Genomic DNA, 23,168 nt, shown 5'->3' with positions numbered 1-23,168 from the left:
TCCAGCAGGTATATTCCACTGGTCACCATAGCAACACCCACCCGTAGCACGCGCTCCAGCAGGTATATTCCACTGGTCACCATAGCAACACCCACCTGTAGCACGCGCTCGAGCAGGTATATTCCACTGGTCACCATAGCAACACCCACCCGTAGCACGCGCTCCAGCAGGTATATTCCACTGGTCACCATAGCAACACCCACCTGTAGCACGCGCTCCAGCAGGTATATTCCACTGTTCATCCCCAAAGCCAACACCTCCTTTGGCCGCCTGTCCTTCCAGTTCTCAGATGCCAATGACTGGAACTAATTGCAAAAATCACTGAAGTTGGAGACTTATATCTCCCTCACTAACTTTAAGCATCAGCTGTCAGAGCAGCTTACCGATCACTGTACACAGCCCAACTGAAAATAGCCCACCCAACTACCTTGGGGCGGTAAGCGTAGCCTAGTGGTTAGAGCGTTGGACTAGTAACCAAAAGGTTGGAAGATCGAATCACCGAGATGACAAGGTACAAAATCTGTCGTTCTGCACCCTGAACAAGGCAGCTAAACCACTGTTCCTAGACCAGTTAAATCTGTCGTTCTGCCCCCTGAACAAGGCAGCTAAACCACTGTTCCTAGACCAGTTAAATCTGTCGTTCTGCCCCTGAACAAGGCAGCTAAACCACTGTTCCTAGACCAGTTAAATCTGTCGTTCTGCCCCCTGAACAAGGCAGCTAACCCACTGTTCCCAGGTCGTCGTTGAAAATAAGAAAGTGTTCTTAACTGACTTGCCAAGTTTAATAAAGGTAAAATAAAAAATGTAATACAAATCCCAATATTGTTATTTATTTTTGCTCTTATGCACCCCAGTATCCCGACTTGCACATCATCTTCTGCACATCTATCACTCCAGTGTTAATGCCAAATTGTAATTATTTCGCCACCATGGCCTTTTTATTGCCTTTACCTCCCTTATCTTACCTCATTTGTACACACTGTAAATATACCTTTTCTATTGTATTATTGACTGTATGTTTGTTTTACTCCATGTGTAACTCTGTGTTGTTGTTTGTGTCGAATTGCTTTGCTTTATCTTGGCCAGGTCGCAGTTGTAAATGAGAACTTGTTCTCAACTGGCCTACCTGGTTAAATAAAGGTGTTCTCAACTAGCCTACCTGGTTAAATAAAGGTGTTCTCAACTAGCCTACCTGGTTAAATAAAGGTGTTCTCAACTGGCCTACCTGGTTAAATAAAGGTGTTCTCAACTGGCCTACCTGGTTAAATAAAGGTGTTCTCAACTAGGCCTACCTGGTTAAATAAAGGTGTTCTCAACTGGCCTACCTGGTTAAATAAAGGTGTTCTCAACTGGCCTACCTGGTTAAATAAAGGTGTTCTCAGCTGGCCCACCTGGTTAAATAAAGGTGTTCTCAACTAGCCTACCTGGTTAAATAAAGGTGTTCTCAACTGGCCTACCTGGTTAAATAAAGGTGTTCTCAACTAGCCTACCTGGTTAAATAAAGGTGTTCTCAGCTGGCCTACCTGGTTAAATAAAGGTGTTCTCAACTGGCCTACCTGGTTAAATAAAGGTGTTCTCAACCAGCCTACCTGGTTAAATAAAGGTGTTCTCAACTAGCCTACCTGGTTAAATAAAGGTGTTCTCAACTAGCCCACCTGGTTAAATAAAGGTGTTCTCAACTAGCCTACCTGGTTAAATAAAGGTGTTCTCAACTGGCCTACCTGGTTAAATAAAGGTGTTCTCAACTGGCCTACCTGGTTAAATAAAGGTGTTCTCAACTAGCCTACCTGGTTAAATAAAGGTGTTCTCAACTGGCCTACCTGGTTAAATAAAGGTGTTCTCAACTGGCCTACCTGGTTAAATAAAGGTGTTCTCAACTGGCCTACCTGGTTAAATAAAGGTGTTCTCAACCAGCCTACCTGGTTAAATAAAGGTGTTCTCAACTGGCCTACCTGGTTAAATAAAGGTGTTCTCAACTGGCCTACCTGGTTAAATAAAGGTGTTCTCAGCTGGCCTACCTGGTTAAATAAAGGTGTTCTCAACTAGCCTACCTGGTTAAATAAAGGTGTTCTCAACTGGCCTACCTGGTTAAATAAAGGTGTTCTCAACTGGCCTACCTGGTTAAATAAAGGTGTTCTCAACTGGCCTACCTGGTTAAATAAAGGTGTTCTCAACTGGCCTACCTGGTTAAATAAAGGTGTTCTCAACTGGCCTACCTGGTTAAATAAAGGTGTTCTCAACTGGCCTACCTGGTTAAATAAAGGTGTTCTCAACTAGCCTACCTGGTTAAATAAAGGTGTTCTCAACTAGCCTACCTGGTTAAATAAAGGTGTTCTCAACTAGCCTACCTGGTTAAATAAAGGTGTTCTCAACTGGCCTACCTGGTTAAATAAAGGTGTTCTCAACTGACCTACCTGGTTAAATAAAGGTGTTCTCAACTGGCCTACCTGGTTAAATAAAGGTGTTCTCAACTAGCCTACCTGGTTAAATAAAGGTGTTCTCAACTAGCCTACCTGGTTAAATAAAGGTGTTCTCAACTAGCCTACCTGGTTAAATAAAGGTGTTCTCAACTAGCCTACCTGGTTAAATAAAGGTGTTCTCAACTAGCCTACCTGGTTAAATAAAAAATATAATACATATTATACTAACTGCAAATCCTAGTCCATAGTGACTCAGATACAACCGTACATATTACTCCGAGCATTATGGGCAATGTAGTTCTTCATGCTAGAACTCTGTTCTCACCCTAGTGGGACTCTTGGCATGAACATGGCAAGAGTGGTAGAGCATTATGGGTACTGTAGTACATTATGTTACACTTCCCTACTGATTTCATGCTGCAGACTGGTAGTGCATTGTGGGTACTGTAGTACATTATGTTACACTTCCCTACCGAAGTCATCCTGCAGGCTGGTAGTGCCTACGGTAGAGGCCTTGTCCTGAGAGCCCTCCAGGTGTGCACTTCCATTCCTGGCCAGCAGGGAGGCGCTAGCGCTCAGCACGGTCACCTGGGACGGGGTTCTGGACGGCTGACCTTTCACCTGGGAAGTAGAAGGCTGGGAGGCCTGGCTGAGAGCCTCCTGAAGACTGAATGGAGGAGAAGAGTGACAGGGACAGGAGGAGAGGGGGACATGGGAACGAGGACAGGGAGACAGATGAGATACAATATAGGAGGTGAAGCACAGTAACAACATAGACGAGATGTGGAGGAAGGAGATAAACACTAGTTAGATATAAAATGTTTTAAATATCAGATAAAATATCAGGGGAAATAGGTTGTGAGAATAAGAGCAGGGTACCCAATAGGACATTTATAAAAATGGCAGACTAAGAAAGTACACCGGAAAGGGGGAGGACGTGTACTCAGTCAAAGATACAGTAGGTGATAGGGTCCACCCCTAGAAGGCCGGTCCACCCCTAGAAGGCTGGTACAGGGAAGAGAAGCAGGAGGGAGAAGGCCAGTCCACCACTAGAAGGCTGGTACAGGGAAGAGGAGCAGGAGGGAGAAGGCCGGTCCACCACTAGAAGGCTGGTACAGGGAAGAGAAGCAGGAGGGAGAAGGCCAGTCCACCCCTAGAAGGCTGGTACAGGGAAGAGAAGCAGGAGGGAGAAGGCCGGTCCACCCCTAGAAGGCTGGTACAGGGAAGAGAAGCAGGAGGGAGAAGGCCGGTCCACCAATAGAAGGCTAGAAGGCCTGGTCCACCACTAGGAGGCCTGGTCCACCACTAGGAGGCCTGGTCCACCACTAGGAGGCCTGGTCCACCACTAGGAGGCCTGGTCCACCACTAGGAGGCCTGATCCACCACTAGGAGGCCTGATCCACCACTAGGAGGCCTGATCCACCACTAGGAGGCCTGATCCACCACTAGGAGGCTGGTCCACCACTAAAAGTCTGGTACAGGGAGGAGGAGGGAGAAGCAGGAGGCTGGTCGTCCAAGGAAGCGTCCCAAATGGCATCTTATTGCCTATAATCTATACGGAGCCCTGTCGGCCCTGGTCAAAAGTAGTGCACAAAATAGGGAATATGGCTGTCATTTGGGACGTGCCTCAAGTCTCCAGTGGAGACGTGTGCATACTCTAATTAACCCTGGAGACGTGTGCATACTCTAATTAACCCTGGAGACGTGTGTGTATACTCTAATTAACCCTGGAGACGTGTGCATACTCTAATTAACCCTGGAGACGTGTGCATACTCTAACCCTGGAGACGTGTGCATACTCTAATTAACCCTGGAGACGTGTGCATACTCTAATTAACCCTGGAGACGTGTGCATACTCTAATTAACCCTGGAGACGTGTGCATACTCTAATTAACCCTGGAGACGTGTGTATACTCTAATTAACCCTGGAGACGTGTGTATACTCTAATTAACCCTGGAGACGTGTGCATACTCTAATTAACCCTGGAGACGTGTGTATACTCTAATTAACCCTGGAGACGTGTGTGTATACTCTAATTAACCCTGGAGACGTGTGTATACTCTAATTAACCCTGGAGACGTGTGTATACTCTAATTAACCCTGGAGACGTGTGCATACTCTAATTAACCCTGGAGACGTGTGTGCATACTCTAATTAACCCTGGAGACGTGTGTATACTCTAATTAACCCTGGAGACGTGTGCATACTCTAATTAACCCTGGAGACGTGTGTATACTCTAATTAACCCTGGAGACGTGTGCATACTCTAATTAACCCTGGAGACGTGTGTGCATACTCTAATTAACCCTGGAGACGTGTGTATACTCTAATTAACCCTGGAGACGTGTGTATACTCTAATTAACCCTGGAGACGTGTGTATACTCTAATTAACCCTGGAGACGTGTGTATACTCTAATTAACCAAACTAAGACAAACGGCCCGCGCGGCAAAGGAGACCCGAGTGAAAGCGGTGTTTCTATAGTACAGACACCTAGCACTGTTTGGTTAGCGGTGTTTCTGTGGTACAGACACCTAGCACTGTTTGGTTAGCGGTGTTTCTATAGTACAGACACCTAGCAGTGTTTCTATAGTACAGACACCTAGCACTGTTTGGTTAGCGGTGTTTCAGTAGTACAGACACCTAGCACTGTTTGGTTAGCGGTGTTTCTATAGTACAGACACCTAGCAGTGTTTCTATAGTACAGACACCTAGCACTGTTTGGTTAGCGGTGTTTCAGTAGTACAGACACCTAGCACTGTTTGGTTAGCGGTGTTTCTATAGTACAGACACCTAGCACTGTTTGGTTAGCGGTGTTTCTGTAGTACAGACACCTAGCACTGTTTGGTTAGCGGTGTTTCTATAGTACAGACACCTAGCAGTGTTTCTATAGTACAGACACCTAGCACTGTTTGGTTAGCGGTGTTTCTGTAGTACAGACACCTAGCACTGTTTGGTTAGCGGTGTTTCTATAGTACAGACACCTAGCAGTGTTTCTATAGTACAGACACCTAGCACTGTTTGGTTAGCGGTGTTTCAGTAGTACAGACACCTAGCCCTATTGTTTGGTTAGCGGTGTTTCTATAGTACAGACACCTAGCACTGTTGTTTGGTTCTGTTATAATCTCCACCCGGCACAGCCAGAAGAGGACTGGCCACCCCTCATAGCCTGGTTCCTCTCTACCCGGCACAGCCAGAAGAGGACTGGCCACCCCTCATAGCCTGGTTCCGCTCTACCTGCACAGCCAGAAGAGGACTGGCCACCCCTCATAGCCTGGTTCCTCTCTACCCGGCACAGCCAGAAGAGGACTGGCCACCCCTCATAGCCTGGTTCCTCTCTACCCGGCACAGCCAGAAGAGGACTGGCCACCCCTCATAGCCTGGTTCCTCTCTACCTGGCACAGCCAGAAGAGGACTGGCCACCCCACATAGCCTGGTTCCTCTCTAGGTTTCTTCCTAGGTTTTGGCCTTTCTAGGGAGTTTTTCCTAGCCACCGTGCTTCTACACCTGCATTGCTTGCTGTTTGGGGTTTTAGGCTGGGTTTCTGTACAGCACTTTGAGAGATATCCGCTGATGTAAATAGGGCTTTATAAATACATTTGATTGATTCCTCAAATGTTCTCCTGTTCTATTGGTTTTCTTTCATTGTCTAGCAGCCAAAGACATTATATCCTGGTCTCTAATAGCAACTTAAGACAGTTGTTGCATCTTTAGATCTCCCCTTCTTTCAACAACGGATATTTCCGTCTGTCCATGAAACCGCTTCCATGTGCCGGTGTGCATTTCAGAACAGTGATTTGCTTATCACCGTGCGCACATTGCTGCGCCTAAAATGTGAATATATATATATATATATATATATATATAGTTATCAAGCTAAACCTTCTGATCTGGTCAATCAGTTGTATTAATTGATACCCGTGCATACCTCCACTACATTGTCTTGATACGAATCATGGGGATTAAGGAGTGAGTATACGCAGTACCCACTGAAAAATACGTGCGTATATATACCCTCGTCTACACCATTACAAGTCTGTACGGTTAGCTTCCATACCATCCCTCTCAGAGATATGCATGGCAGTATGCCTCAGCTCGATCGGCTCAATAAGACAAAGCGTCCTGATCTGGCAGGTTAGTGTCCTCGGGATGCACTCCAGAGGGGAGGGATGTCGATGCTATAGCATCCGTCCAACATCTTTAAAATCTAACCTTTTAAAAAAAATCAGCTTCCTCTCCTTTCCCCCCCCCCCAGGAAGATGCAGACTATTTTTGCCGTACAAAACGCTGCGTCCTTTGACAATAGTGCCCAGATGTCCTGGTCTTGGCACTGTGTAGATTTTACTCTACATTTATCTCACCCCATTTTCAATCAGAAAGTGAACCTTCCAACCAAGGAGGTGTTCCTAACTTATCTAATGTAATGGGAATGTTCAACCATATGCTGCTGCACATTCCTGGACATAACTATAGTCAAATAAGTTTTTTGTGCTATTCATATTTCTAAATGTTACTTAGCCACTGAAATGTTAAACGAGGAGAAAGTAGCCTGTCAGCCACTGGCAGTCTGGGATCAATAAGATTCAAAATGCTCAACAGTCTCGAAATGGCTTCTCTAACGCTCTGCCGATCCTTAAAGAAACCCCTCGTTATCTCATCATCCCAAATATGAGCATTTGCCGTCCTCCTGCTCCTCCTCCTCCACCTCCACCTCGGGACACATGCTTGGCCGACCAGCTCAGCTCTGAATTTGTCTGTTAGGAGTTTCCTTGTTTCTGCTTGAAATAACACAGGAAATGTCACGATAAAGGAGTAAAGGAGAAACAGATTGAAAACCCCAAAAGAGAAACAAACAACAAACACAAGGAAAAGTTAAACTCATGCAGGAGAATGGAAAGAGTTGGAGGCAGAGAGAAATCTCATACAGGAGAATGGAAAGAGTTGGAGGCAGAGAGAAATCTCATACAGGAGAATGGAAAGAGTTGGAGGCAGAGAGAAATCTCATACAGGAGAATGGAAAGAGTTGGAGGCAGAGAGAAATCTCATGCAGGAGAATGGAAAGAGTTGGAGGCAGAGAGAAATCTCATACAGGAGAATGGAAAGAGTTGGAGGCAGAGAGAAATCTCATACAGGAGAATGGAAAGAGTTGGAGGCAGAGAGAAACACATAATGCACCATGAGGCAATGGTACAAGGAATCGTCCTCCCTGCCTTCCAGAGTAGAGGACAGGACCTAATCCCCCCCCCCTGCCTTCCAGTGACAGGACCTAATCCCCCTCCCTGTCTTCCAGTGACAGGACCTAATCCCCCTCCCTGTCTTCCAGTGACAGGACCTAATCCCCCCCCCCTGCCTTCCAGTGACAGGACCTAATCCCCCCCCCTGCCTTCCAGAGTAGAGGACAGGACCTAATCCCCCTCCCTGCCTTCCAGTGACAGGAGCTAATCCCCCTCCCTGTCTTCCAGTGACAGGACCTAATCCCCCCCCCCCTGCCTTCCAGTGACAGGACCTAATCCCCCTCCCTGCCTTCCAGTGACAGGACCTAATCCCCCCCCCTGCCTTCCAGAGTAGAGGACAGGACCTAATCCCCCCCCCCCTGCCTTCCAGTGACAGGACCTAATCCCCCTCCCCCTGCCTTCCAGTGACAGGACGGGACCTAATCCCCCTCTCTGCCTTCCAGTGACAGGACCTAATCCCCCTCCCCCTGCCTTCCAGTGACAGGACGGGACCTAATCCCCCTCCCTGCCTTCCAGTGACAGGACCTAATCCCCCCCCCCGTCTTCCAGTGACAGGACCTAATCCCCCTCTCTGCCTTCCAGTGACAGAACCTAATCCCCCTCTCTGCCTTCCAGTGACAGGACCTAATCCCCCCCCCCCCCCCTGCCTTCCAGTGACAGGACCTAATCCCCCTCCCTGTCTTCCAGTGACAGGACCTAATCCCCCCCCCCTGCCTTCCAGTGACAGGACCTAATCCCCCTCCCTGCCTTCCAGTGACAGGACCTAATCCCCCCCCCTGCCTTCCAGAGTAGAGGACAGGACCTAATCCCCCCCCCCCCTGCCTTCCAGTGACAGGACCTAATCCCCCTCCCCCTGCCTTCCAGTGACAGGACGGGACCTAATCCCCCTCCCTGCCTTCCAGTGACAGGACCTAATCCCCCCCCCCCCCGTCTTCCAGTGACAGGACCTAATCCCCCTCTCTGCCTTCCAGTGACAGGACCTAATCCCCCCCCCCCCCCCGTCTTCCAGTGACAGAACCTAATCCCCCTCTCTGCCTTCCAGTGACAGGACCTAATCCCCCCCCCCTCCCCGTCTTCCAGTGACAGGACCTAATCCCCCTCCCTGTCTTCCAGTGACAGGACCGAATCCCCCTCTCTGTCTTCCAGTGACAGGACCTAATCCCCCTCCCCCTGCCTTCCAGTGACAGGACGGGACCTAATCCCCCTCCCTGCCTTCCAGTGACAGGACCTAATCCCCCTCCCTGTCTTCCAGTGACAGGACCTAATCCCCCTCTCTGCCTTCCAGTGACAGGACCTAATCCCCCTCCCTGTCTTCCAGTGACAGGACCTAATCCCCCTCCCTGTCTTCCAGTGACAGGACCTAATCCCCCTCCCTGTCTTCCAGTGACAGGACCTAATCCCCCTCCCTGTCTTCCAGTGACAGGACCTAATCCCCCTCCCTGTCTTCCAGTGACAGGACCTAATCCCCCTCCCTGCCTTCCAGTGACAGGACCTAATCCCCCTCCCTGTCTTCCAGTGACAGGACCTAATCCCCCTCCCTGCCTTCCAGTGACAGGACCTAATCCCCCTCCCTGCCTTCCAGTGACAGGACAGGACCTAATCCCCCTCCCTGTCTTCCAGTGACAGGACATAATCGCCCTCCCTGTCTTCCAGTGACAGGACCTAATCCCCCTCCCTGTCTTCCAGTGACAGGACCTAATCCCCCTCCCTGCCTTCCAGTGACAGGACCTAATCCCCCTCCCTGCCTTCCAGTGACAGGACCTAATCCCCCTCCCTGTCTTCCAGTGACAGGACCTAATCCCCCTCCCTGCCTTCCAGTGACAGGACCTAATCCCCCTCCCTGCCTTCCAGTGACAGGACCTAATCCCCCTCTCTGCCTTCCAGTGACAGGACCTAATCCCCCTCCCTGCCTTCCAGTGACAGGACAGGACAGGACCAACACTGGTGTTAGAGGAAGGAATGAGTGTGAAATAGTTTTATAGAAGTAGATGGAAGGGAAGAGTGGAACCTGCTGCATGACCCCCGAGCCCCACCTTTGACCATGTACATTACCCAACATGCACAGCTCTACCCAGAAACCCCATATCCCTGTCCTTTACAATTACCCAACATACACTGCAAAGGGTACCCTCCCGGACTCCTTCCATGTCCGTTAGCCAACATGCACAGCTGACCCTGACCCCTGAGCCTGTCCGTGGATGGCCCAGCATGCATTGCGGAGCGTACCTGAGGGGTGATCCGATGAGGGAGGAGGGGGGCGTGGGGTTACTCCCCGCGTTGTGCCGCCGCCGCACTGCCTGCCGACGGAACGTACTACGCTCACGCCGAAACGTCACCGTGTCCTCGTTCCCGGGGGCTGTCAAGGCGAGAGAAAGCGCAGTGGGGAAGTGGGTTAGCAACATGGCCGACAACCATAGAGTTGGATTGAGGACACATTTATACCAAAGCCTGATAGCCCTTAAAATGGAGCTGACCGGGCTAGTCACAGAAGCTGCTATTGCAAAGAGATGATATCTCTCGTACATCTCTATGGTGACCACCTCACTTAGCCGAGCTTGTGTCGGTCCTAACGTTGTGATTAATTGTATCGCCTTGGTTTTGTTACTGTTTTGCTGCTCCAAAACAGTAAGGGGATGGACGTTCCCCCTTTGTCTACGTGTCAGCATGGCTGGCCGCTGCTTAGAGAACGCTAGGCCTGAGCCTCACAGAGCAAAAACACCAGCAGAGTAGAGCCCTGCACGGGCATAACATTTAAGCCCAAGTCCTACCCAGGCCCACGACGTTCAGGCCCTACGCTACCCAGGCCCACAACGTTCAGGCCCTACGCTACCCAGGCCTGATTGCTTCTGCAACATTTAAGGCCCGGCCCGAAACCAGAAATAACTTCTTCCATTAGTAAATCCATTAGCTGCTTCTCTCGGTCACTCACTCCCTCCCTGCACACAGCACGCTCTGCTCATGGTTCTCTGAGTCTACGTATCCGTAGCAACGGCTCCTCTTGGCCTGCTCTGCTCAATGAAATGAGCAGAGAGCAGTTAGCTGTTGGCTACTTTTCGTCACTCTAAACTCATTATTATCAACAGTATTATTTTCTGTGAAAAAATCTCTTCCGTCTTATATTGGACGAGATTGAAGTACTTCTGACATCATGTTATGATCTTAGTCAGATATGACTGTACGGCCCAGCAGAGCACGAATAAATGGCTCAGCTTCAAAATGTTTGAGATCAATTTAGTAATACTCAAGCCCATAGCAGAGCTCTGCAGAGGGGCCTATACAACTCTAAATTCACTTTGGACCTGGAAATCAGTTCTACTGCCATTTTACATTGTTCTCCTCTAAATCAGGGACTAATTTAGGCCTGGGACACCAGGTGTGTTATCAGGTAGAAAAGAAAACCACAAGTACTCCAGACCTGGTCGGGTAAGAGTTGAATACCCCTGCCCTCTGCCACAGGGATATCAGAACAGTGACTAACAACAGTTCCTGCCTGAACATCAGACAGAGATACTAAAACAGGGGTCATGTGTTCAGTACATCAGTTGAAAGATAGCTGCAGTTATGAAACAACACAACTAAAGCCCATCACACACACACACACACCTCAACCAGTCAGATCCATGCATGTCAGAAGACAGGTAAATACAACCAAACCTGTTAGTAACTGTCCTCCTCAGCGTGTATTATAGGTGACACTACCCTGTCTACCTCTCAATTTCTCTCTGCGGGCGTAAATGGAATCCCTCAGCTCAGCTGCAAACCAAGCTACACCAGGGTAGATGAGGACTGTTACCGTCCACTCACTGCCAACCCTGGCAGACAGGTCCAGACACACCCAGACTCTGGTGGTGTATATATACACTGGCGCCCAGCTGACTGAAAAAAAAATAATTACCCAGCATCCATACCATGACTCATAAAAGACCGACAAATTACAAGACAGGAAATCGTTAATACCAACTCCGAGAGGGGAAACGCCAAAGCTATTACCAGGTCCTTATTTATTTAGTGTTATGACTGAGATGTCATTGTAAAGCTACATACAGGGGGTAAAGATGATGATGTACAGGTTCTTCAGAAAACTTTTCTCACCCAGTGACCTCTTCCACGTGTTTATTTAGAAAGGTTAACTCTGGGTCTTCCTTTCCTGTGACGGTCCTCACGAGAGCCAGTTTCATCACAGAGCTTGATGGTTTTTACGACTGCACACAAACTTTGAAAGTTCTTGACTGACCTTCGTGTCTTAAAGTAACGATGGACTGTCGTTTTGTCTTTGATTATTTGAGCGGTTCTTGCCATAATGTGGACTTGGTGTTTTACCAAATAGGTCTATCTTCTGTATACCACGCCTACCTTGTCACAACACAACTCATTGTCTCAAACGCATTTAGGAAAGAAGTTCCACAAATTAAAAAGGCACACCTGTTGATTGAAATGCATTCCAGGTGACTACCTCATGAAGCTGGTTGAGAGAATGCCAAGAGTGTGCAAAGCTGTCATCAATATTATAAAATATATTTTTATTTGTTTAAACACTTTTTTTGGTTACTACATGATTCCATATGTTATGTGTTATTTAATAATAATAATAATAAGTTTGGATGTCTTCACTATTATTTCTACAATGTAGAAAAGTCAAAATAAAGAAAAACCCTGGAATGAGTAGCTGTCCAAACTAGCCACTTTAACAATGTTTAAATACTGCTTTATTCATCTCATATGTATATACTGTATTCTATTCTACTGTATTTCAGTTAATGCCACTCCGATATTGCTGAATCTAATATATATATATATATATATATATATATATATATATATATATATATACACACATGTACATATATTACTTAATTCCATTCTTTCACTTTTAGATAATTATTTTTTTTGTGTGAATTGTTCGATATTACTGCACTGTTGAAGCGCGGAACACAAGCATTTCACCACACCCACATCTGCTAAATATGTGTAAAGTGATCAATCAAATTTGATTTGACAATACCAACCTAATTGACAGAGTGAAAAGGAGGAAGCCTTGTGCAGAATAAAAATATTTCAGAACATGCATCCTGTTTGCTATAAAGGCACTAAAATAAAACAACAAAGAACTTTGTCCTGAATACAAAGTGTTATGTTTGGGGAAAATCCAATACAACACAGTACGGAGTATCACTCTCCATATTTTCATGCATAGTGGTGGCTGCATCATGTTATGGGTATGCTTGTCAATTATTTAGGACTGCTCGACTAAGGGAACTTACAGATAATTGTATGTGTGGGATACAGAGATGAGTAGTAGTCTAGGCCTTCACTGCACTGTTAAGTCATGTAGCTAGTTAGCTAGTCTACTCATTTAAAAATCATGTTAAACACTATTTTTGCACACCGAGTGAGTCCAATGCAACTAATTATGTGACATGTTAAGCACATTTGTACTCCTGAACTTAATTAGGCTTGCCATAACAAACATGGTTGAAAACTTACTGACTTAAGACATTTCAGCTTCTAATTTTATTATATTTTTTTATTTTACCAGGCAAGTCAGTTAAGAACAAATTCTTATTTTCAATGACGGCCTAGGAACAGTGGGTTTAACTGCCTGTTCAGGGGCAGAACGACAGATTTGTACCTTGTCAGCTCGGGGATTCGAACTTGCAACCTTTCGGTTACTAGTCCAACGCTCTAGCTACCCTGCCGCCCCAGTTTAACAAATTTCTAAAACATGTCTTAAAAAAACATAATTAATTGAAATTATTGGGGTAGTGTGTGTAGATCACAAAATCACAACTTAATCCATTTTAAATTCAGGCTGTAACAACAAACGTGGAAAAAGGTCCAGGGGTGTGAATACTCTAAAAGGCGCAGTATCATATAGCATAAGAGCAGACATGACCTGTAATCCAAGTTTCAATTGAAATGGATTCTTTGACATTGATTCATTACAGAAATTCTAATAGGTCAGAAAGTGGCAGCGATGACAACCTAACTGTGGAATGTGCACGTCATGTTATGGGCAGCAGAATTACAGTTAGAGGAAAAACAGTCTCTGGGAGGAAAAACCCTCATTGCAGTGAAGGCCTAGACTACTAGCTAACTAGCGGCATGACTTAACAGTGCAGTGAAGGCCTAGACTACTAGCTAACTAGCTACATGACTTAACAGTGCAGTGAAGGCCTAGACTACTAGCTAACTAGCTACATGACTTAACAGTGCAGTGAAGGCCTAGACTACTAGCTAACTAGCGGCATGACTTAACAGTGCAGTGAAGGCCTAGACTACTAGCTAACTAGCGGCATGACTTAACAGTGCAGTGAAGGCCTAGACTACTAGCTAACTAGCTACATGACTTAACAGTGCAGTGAAGGCCTAGACTACTAGCTAACTAGCTACATGACTTAACAGTGCAGGCCTAGAAGACTAGCTAACTAGCTACATGACTTAACAGTGCAGTGAAGGCCTAGACTACTAGACCACTAGCTACATGACTTAACAGTGCAGTGAAGGCCTAGACTACTAGCAACATGATTTAACAGTGCAGTGAAGGCCTAGACTACTAGCAACATGATTTAACAGTGCAGTGAAGGCCTAGAAGACTAGCTAACTAGCTACATTACTTAACAGTGATGTTAAATGCTTAGATTCAGTTTCCACTAAGCCTAGTGGTTAGAGCGTTGGACTAGTAACCGGAAGGTTGCAAGTTCAAACCCCCGAGCTGACAAGGTACAATCTGTCGTTCTGCCCCTGTTCCTAGGACGTCATTGTAAATAAGAATTTGTTCTTAACTGACTTGCCAAGTTAAATAAAGGTAAAATAATAAAATAAAATATGCCAGAAAAAACACTGGAGGTTACTATGAGAGGTTACTAGTCCATAATGAAAACAAGATAACCAAACTATCTGATCAGCTTACCACCCTGACACAAACTACCCACTAAACTATAACCCTAACCCCGGATACCCACTAAACCATAACCCCCGGAAACCATAACCCTAAGAAACCCACTAAACTATAACCCCTAGAAACCCACTAAACTATAACCCTAGAAACCCACTAAACTATAACCCTGGATACCCAGGGTTACCCACTAAACTATAACCCTAGAAACCCCCTAAACTATAACCCTAGAAACCCACTAAACTATAACCCTAGAAACCCCCTAAACTATAACCCTAGAAACCCCCTAAACTATAACCCTAGAAACCCACTAAACTATAACCCTGGATACCCAGGGTTACCCACTAAACTATAACCCTAGAAACCCACTAAACTATAACCCTAGATACCCACTAAACTATAACCCCCCTAAACTATAACCCTAGAAACCCCCTAAACTATAACCCTAGAAACCCCCTAAACTATAACCCTAGAAACCCCCTAAACTATAATCCTAGAAACCCCTTAAACTATAACCCTAGAAACCCACTAAACTATAACCCTAGAAACCCCCTAAACTATAACCCTAGAAACCCACTAAACTATAACCCTAGAAACCCACTAAACTATAACCCTGGATAACCAGGGTTACCCCCTAAACTATAACCCTAGAAACCCCCTAAACTATAACCCTAGAAACCCACTAAACTATAACCTTAGAAACCCACTAAACTATAACCCTAGAAACCCACTAAACTATAACCCTAGAAACCCACTAAACTATAACCCTAGAAACCCACTAAACTATAACCCTAGAAACCCACTAAACTATAACCCACTAAACTATAACCCGTGAAACTATAACCCTAGAAACCCACTAAACTATAACCCTAGAAACCCACTAAACTATAACCCTAGAAACCCCCTAAACTATAACCCTAGAAACCCCCTAAACTATAACCCTAGAAACCCCCTAAACTATAACCCTAGAAACCCACTAAACTATAACCCTAGAAACCCCCTAAACTATAACCCTAGAAACCCACTAAACTATAACCCTAGAAACCCCCTAAACTATAACCCTAGAAACCCCCTAAACTATAACCCTAGAAACCCCCTAAACTATAACCCCTAGAAACCCCCTAAACTATAACCCCTAGAAACCCCCTAAACTATAACCCCTAGAAACCCCCTAAACTATAACCCTAGAAACCCCCTAAACTATAACCCTAGAAACCCCCTAAACTATAACCCTAGAAACCCCCTAAACTATAACCCTAGAAACCCCCTAAACTATAACCCTAGAAACCCACTAAACTATAACCCTAGAAACCCACTAAACTATAACCCTAGAAACCCCCTAAACTATAACCCTAGAAACCCCTTAAACTATAACCCTAGAAACCCCCTAAACTATAACCCTAGAAACCCACTAAACTATAACCCTAGAAACCCACTAAACTATAACCCTGGATACCCAGGGTTACCCACTAAACTATAACCCTAGAAACCCCCTAAACTATAACCCTAGATACCCACTAAACTATAACCCTGGATACCCACTAAACTATAACCCCCCTAAACTATAACCCTAGAAACCCCCTAAACTATAACCCTAGAAACCCACTAAACTATAACCCTAGAAACCCCCTAAACTATAACCCTAGAAACCCCTTAAACTATAACCCTAGAAACCCACTAAACTATAACCCTAGAAACCCCCTAAACTATAACCCTAGAAACCCACTAAACTATAACCCTAGAAACCCCCTAAACTATAACCCTAGAAACCCACTAAACTATAACCTTAGAAACCCACTAAACTATAACCCTAGAAACCCACTAAACTATAACCCACTAAACTATAACCCTAGAAACCCACTAAACTATAACCCCGGATACCCACTAAACTATAACCCCTAGAAACCCACTAAACTATAACCCTAGAAACCCACTAAACTATAACCCTAGATACCCACTAAACTATAACCCCAAGAAACCCACTAAACTATAACCCCTAGAAACCCACTAAACTATAACCCTAGAAACCCACTAAACTATAACCCTAGAAACCCCCTAAACTATAACCCTAGAAACCCCCTAAACTATAACCCTAGAAACCCACTAAACTATAACCCTAGATACCCACTAAACTATAACCCTGGATACCCACTAAACTATAACCCCCCTAAACTATAACCCTAGAAACCTCCTAAACTATAACCCTAGAAACCCACTAAACTATAACCCTAGAAACCCCTTAAACTATAACCCTAGAAACCCACTAAACTATAACCCTAGAAACCCACTAAACTATAACCCTAGAAACCCCCTAAACTATAACCCTAGAAACCCACTAAACTATAACCTTAGAAACCCACTAAACTATAACCCTAGAAACCCACTAAACTATAACCCACTAAACTATAACCCTAGAAACCCACTAAACTATAACCCCGGATACCCACTAAACTATAACCCCTAGAAACCCACTAAACTATAACCCTAGAAACCCACTAAACTATAACCCTAGATACCCACTAAACTATAACCCCTAGAAACCCACTAAACTATAACCCCTAGAAACCCACTAAACTATAACCCTAGAAACCCACTAAACTATAACCCTAGAAACCCCCTAAACTATAACCCTAGAAACCCACTAAACTATAACCTTAGAAACCCACTAAACTATAACCCTAGAAACCCACTAAACTATAACCCACTAAACTATAACCCACTAAACTATAACCCTAGAAACCCACTAAACTATAACCCCGGATACCCACTAAACTATAACCCCTAGAAACCCACTAAACTATAACCCCTAGAAACCCACTAAACTATAACCCCTAGAAACCCACTAAACTATAACCCCTAGAAACCCACTAAACTATAACCCCTAGAAACCCACTAAACTATAACCCCTAGAAACCCACTAAACTATAACCCTAGAAACCCCCTAAACTATAACCCTAGAAACCCACTAAACTATAACCTTAGAAACCCACTAAACTATAACCCTAGAAACCCACTAAACTATAACCCACTAAACTATAACCCACTAAACTATAACCCTAGAAACCCACTAAACTATAACCCCGGATACCCACTAAACTATAACCCCTAGAAACCCACTAAACTATAACCCCTAGAAACCCACTAAACTATAACCCCTAGAAACCCACTAAACTATAACCCCTAGAAACCCACTAAACTATAACCCCTAGAAACCCACTAAACTATAACCCCAGAAACCCACTAAACTATAACCCCTAGAAACCCACTAAACTATAACCCCTAGAAACCCACTAAACTATAACCCCTAGAAACCCACTAAACTATAACCCTAGAAACCCACTAAACTATAACCCTAGAAACCCACTAAACTATAACCCTAGAAACCCACTAAACTATAACCCCTAGAAACCCACTAAACTATAACCCCTAGAAACCCACTAAACTATAACCCTAGAAACCCACTAAACTATAACCCCGGATACCCACCTCGTGAAGGGCAGGCGGTGGGACTGTCCAGGGGCTCTGAAGAGAAGGCTGTCTGGCTGGGTAGACTATTCCTGGACCTGGTTACTGACTCCAGCTGTGAGGCCCTGCCCAATAGGGACGCAGCGTCCAGGACCTCCCCCTCTTTGGCTTCCAGGTCAGATTTGGAGGTGGTGAGGGGTCGGAGCCCGGCGGCGGGGGCCCCCAGGCGGTGGGTGTCGTTAAGGCAGGCGGACGCCGCCGTGCCGCTGTCCAGGCTCAGCACCCGGGCGTGGGTTTTGGCGCTGCCCGTGCTGGGTGTCCGACCAGAGGTGCGCCGCTTGCCTCTTCCCCCGGCCCTCCCTCCCCCCGTCTCATATTCAGCCTGGGCTTTCTGTGAAGAGGAGGAGGTGGAGGCTGTGGTGGCGGCTGTGTGGGAGTGGCTGTGGGAGTGGCTGTGCTTGACTTTCAGGGCACGGTAGCGTCCCTCGGGGGAGTGGCAGGAGTGGGAAGTGGTGGAGGAGGAGGAGTCCGTGCTGAAGTGATGTGATTGGGTGGACTGAAGGCTGGAGGCACAGCTAAGGTCACTGGCTTCGCTCCACTCCTCCTCCTCACCCCCGGCAGTGAATACCGCACTGCGCGGCTTGGCCATGCCGCGCAAAGACACGTAGTCCCGGTGACGGCTGGCATCGAAGCTGCTCGCCCGTTTCTTACCGGTCCGGCGGCGCCCGCTGTTGCGCCCGGCTCCCAAGGAGGAAGAAGTTCGTTGGACGAGGTTGGCGGATTTCACGTCCTCTTTCTCTCCTCTCCCCTGGTCCTGTTCCCTGCTGGCTGTGCAGGCTGAGCCGTCAGCACTGGTCCTCATGCTACTACTGTAGGAGGGGCCTGCTGGAGGCTCCTGGCCCGAGGCTGGGGGGTTGGTGATAGAGGGGGACGTGGCGGAGGAGGAGGGCTGTTTGGCTGTTAGCTCATTGGCATGAGGGTTCTTATTAGCCTCCCTGGAAGGCAGGCTGTTCAGTCCTCTCGAGATGCTAGAACCAAGGCTGGACCCCAGAGTAGAAGTCCTGCCCTCCCCTGTCGAGGTGGACCCGGGCCCAGTAGCAGCAGCCTCCCCACCTCCCCTCTCCCTCCCGGTCCCGCGCTGCTCATCCCCTGACAGGGACAGTAAACTCTCCACGTGCGTGGAGCTGGTCTGCTCGCTGTGGAAGCTGCTGACGGTGCTGTTGGTGTCTCTGTCAGTCCCGCTGCAGTAACTCTCTGTGGAGCCGCTGCTACGTGTGCTCAGGCTGCGGAGGCTGTCTGCACTGACCTTCCCCCCACCACCACCACCACCACCCTGGTCGGCCTGGTACAAACCTGACCCCCCCTCCCCTGCCAGCCCTAGCCTGCAGGATTCCTGCTGGTGTCTGTAGCAGGCTGTAGAGCAGCCAGAGGTAGAGGCCTGGTCCGGATGCTGCTGGCAGAGCCTTTCAGCCGCAGCCCCCTCCGTAGTCCCCTGTCCTCCAGCTTCAGCCCCTGGCCGCCGGGGTCTGGCAGCTTCCAGCTCACACACCGGGTCCAGGCCCCCTCTCCAAGGAGGGGGGTAGAGGCTGAAGTCAGCTGAGGGCAGGGAGGGGTCGGGGAAGGCTGATCCAGCAGAGCTGGAGGTGCGGGGTAGACCTCGGGTGCGAGGCTCCTTCCTGAAGGACTGGGAGTGTAACCCAGGGGTGTGAGCCGACCCCTCTGTGTCGCAAGAGGACATGGATTGGCTGAAGGGGTGGGAGGCGGAGCCACAATGGTTTGCAGGGTCGCAGGAGAGCTCGGAGGGGCCAAGGGAGGTGGAGGGCTGCATGGAGGCGAAGGAGTGGCTGGAGACAAGGCAGTAAATCTTTGGGTCAGACATCATGTCTGGAGGGGAGGAAAGGAGATCAATTAGTGAAGTTCTCTTCTATGTGATCAATTAGTGAAGTTCTCTTCTATGTGATCAATTAGTGAAGTTCTCTTCTATGTGATCAATTAGTGAAGTTCTCTTCTATGTGATCAATTAGTGAAGTTCTCTTCTATGTGATCAATTAGTGAAGTTCTCTTCTATGTGATCAATTAGTGAAGTTCTCTTCTATGTGATCAATTAGTGAAGTTCTCTTCTATGTTATCAATTAGTGAAGTTCTCTTCTATGTGATCAATTAGTGAAGTTCTCTTCTATGTGATCAATTAGTGAAGTTCTCTTCTATGTGATCAATTAGTGAAGTTCTCTTCTATGTGATCAATTAGTGAAGTTCTCTTCTATGTGATCAATTAGTAAAGGTCTGTTCTCAAGGTCTGTTCTACAGTGGGGCAAAACAAGTATTTAGTCAGCCACCAATTGTGCAAGTTCAGTATAAAAGACACCTGTCCACAACCTCAAACAGTGAGGGAGAGAGGAGACCGAGGGACGGACAAAGGAGACAGAGAGAGAGAGGGGAGACGGAGAGAGAGAGGGGAGACGGAGAGAGAGAGAGGGGAGACGGAGAGAGAGAGAGGGGAGACGGAGAGAGAGAGAGGGGAGACGGAGAGAGAGAGAGGGGAGACGGAGACGGAGAGAGAGGGGAGACGGAGACGGAGAGAGAGGGACGGAGAGAGAGGGACGGAGAGAGAGGGACGGAGACAGAGGGACGGAGACAGAGGGACGGAGACAGAGGGACGGAGACAGAGGAGACAAAGAGAGGATGGAGATGGGGGACGAAGAGAGGATGGAGAGAGGAGACAGAGGGACGGAGAGAGGAGAGGTGCAGTGGAATCTGTTGTGTTATAGGGTCAGCCAAAATAGTACGCGCCCCTGGAGCAAATAAGGGTTGAGTGCCTTGCTCAAGGGCACAGGCGTTTCACCTTCTCGGCTTGGGGATTCGAACCAGCAACCTTGCAGTTACTGGTCCAACACTAACCGCTAGGCTACCTGCCTCCCTGTTCGTCCTATGTGAAGACAGTGAAGACACAGCTTGAGAGCCAAAAAGACTGTGTCAGGCAGTCTCTGTGTCAGGCAGTCTCTGTGTCAGGCAGTCTCTGTGTCAGGCAGTCTCTGTGTCAGGCAGTCTCTGTGTCAGGCAGTCTCTGTGTCAGGCAGTCTCTGTGTCAGGCAGTCTCTGTGTCAGGCAGTCTCTGTGTCAGGCAGTCTCTGTGTCAGGCAGTCTCTGTGTCAGGCAGTGTCTGTGTCAGGCAGTCTCTGTGTCAGGCAGTCTCTGTGTCAGGCAGTCTCTGTGTCAGGCAGTGTCTGTGTCAGGCAGTGTCTGTGTCAGGCAGTGTCTGTGTCAGGCAGTGTCTGTGTCAGGCAGTGTCTGTGTCAGGCAGTGTCTGTGTCAGGCAGTGTCTGTGTCAGGCAGTGTCTGTGTCAGGCAGTGTCTGTGTCAGGCAGTGTCTGTGTCAGGCAGTGTCTGTGTCAGGCAGTGTCTGTGTCAGGCAGTCTGTCAGGCAGTCTGTCAGGCAGTCTGTAAGGCAGTCTGTAAGGCAGTCTGTGAAGATTAGATATCCTGCCACGTGTTAACAAGGTAACCTTGTTTAAACAGAGTTCTCGTATGTTTTCAAGTCTTGAGGAAAGTCTCTCTCCTGAGGAAAACAAAAACAGTCCAAAACACGAGTCCAAGAAAACATTAACTAACACAACAAATATGATAACATGATTTCACAAGAGCTCTTTCTCCAAGAGACCAGAGGATTTTCAGTCAGTGGTTGCCCTGAGTAAGGCGAAGATTCAGTTCGACACGGATTCAAAATTGCACACACATTCAAAGTGGACGGCAGTGTTATGTTAGATGTTGTTTATTTGCTTGGGTTTGAATCCCAACCTAAGTCAGACTCTGTGTTTACTTGGGTTTGAATCCCAACCTAAGTCAGACTCTGTAATGGACAGTGTTTACTTGGGTTTGAATCCCAACCTAAGTCAGACTGTGTTTACTTGGGTTTGAATCCCAACCTAAGTCAGACTCTGTGTTTACTTGGGTTTGAATCCCAACCTAAGTCAGACTCTGTAATGGACAGTGTTTACTTGGGTTTGAATCCCAACCTAAGTCAGACTCTGTTTACTTGGGTTTGAATCCCAACCTAAGTCAGACTCTGTGTTTACTTGGGTTTGAATCCCAACCTAAGTCAGACTCTGTAATGGACAGTGTTTACTTGGGTTTGAATCCCAACCTAAGTCAGACTCTGTTTACTTGGGTTTGAATCCCAACCTAAGTCAGACTCTGTTTACTTGGGTTTGAATCCCAACCTAAGTCAGACTCTGTTTACTTGGGTTTGAATCCCAACCTAAGTCAGACTCTGTAATGGACAGTGTTTACTTGGGTTTGAATCCCAACCGAAATCACTCTAATGGACAGTAAGCGGAGGCTGGCCCTCAGGGGGAGGGAGAATAAACCGCTCAGCCCCCTGGGCTGTATCAAATGGAACACTATTCCCTATAGAGTGCACTGCTTTTCACCGTGAGCCCTGCATGTAGTTCACGTTATAAGGGGGCCATTTGGGACAGAGCCCTGGTCAAACTTCAGCTCTGGCCTCTTCTCTTTCTGCCGACCCGATCAGAGAGGAGACAGAGAGCTAATTAGAATGGTGTTGAGCGAACATGTTGAATAATTCAAACAATGCAGTGGCTCTGGCTGACACACAATGGACCCCAGAGTCGCCTCACTCCGACACTCCACCCAATGGACCTGGACTGCAACTGGAACTACAGAGGGTTCATTTGTCTAGAAAGCCCTCTGTCTTTCAACAGACCACTCCAGTGACTGATTAGCTGGCTGGCTGGCAAGCCATTCGACTAGGGGAGGGACAACGCCAGCCATACGACTAGGGGAGGGACAACGCCAGCCATACGACTAGGGGAGGGACAACGCCAGCCATACGACTAGGGGAGGGACAACGCCAGCCATACGACTAGGGGAGGGACAACGCCAGCCATACGACTAGGGGAGGGACACAACGCCAGCCATACGACTAGGGGAGGGACAACGCCAGCCATACGACTAGGGGGGGACACAACGCCAGCCATACGACTAGGGGGGGACAACGCCAGCCATACGACTAGGGGAGGGACACAACGCCAGCCATACGACTAGGGGAGGGACACAACGCCAGCCATACGACTAGGGGAGGGACAACGCCAGCCATACGACTAGGGGAGGGACAACGCCAGCCATACGACTAGGGG

At 47.4% G+C, this 23,168-nt stretch overlaps 1 protein-coding gene across 1 annotated transcript in view; it reads right to left on the bottom strand.

The window, feature by feature from the left end:
* pcnx1 (pecanex 1) overlaps positions 1-23,168 on the bottom strand; it is an 88,955-nt gene that overhangs the window by 55,732 nt on the left and 10,055 nt on the right. Inside the window, 3 exon segments of the mRNA XM_090211679.1 lie at positions 2,894-3,087; positions 9,882-10,011; positions 18,037-19,899. Of these exon segments, the coding sequence (XP_090067805.1) occupies positions 2,894-3,087; positions 9,882-10,011; positions 18,037-19,899 (2,187 nt within the window).

The sequence above is a fragment of the Oncorhynchus mykiss genome, chromosome 19, assembly GCF_057628025.1.
Source record: "Oncorhynchus mykiss isolate SJ-2025 chromosome 19, ASM5762802v1, whole genome shotgun sequence".
Lineage (NCBI taxonomy): Eukaryota > Metazoa > Chordata > Actinopteri > Salmoniformes > Salmonidae > Oncorhynchus > Oncorhynchus mykiss.
Note: the sequence above shows the minus strand (reverse complement) of the source record. Positions and strands in the feature narration are given on the sequence as shown.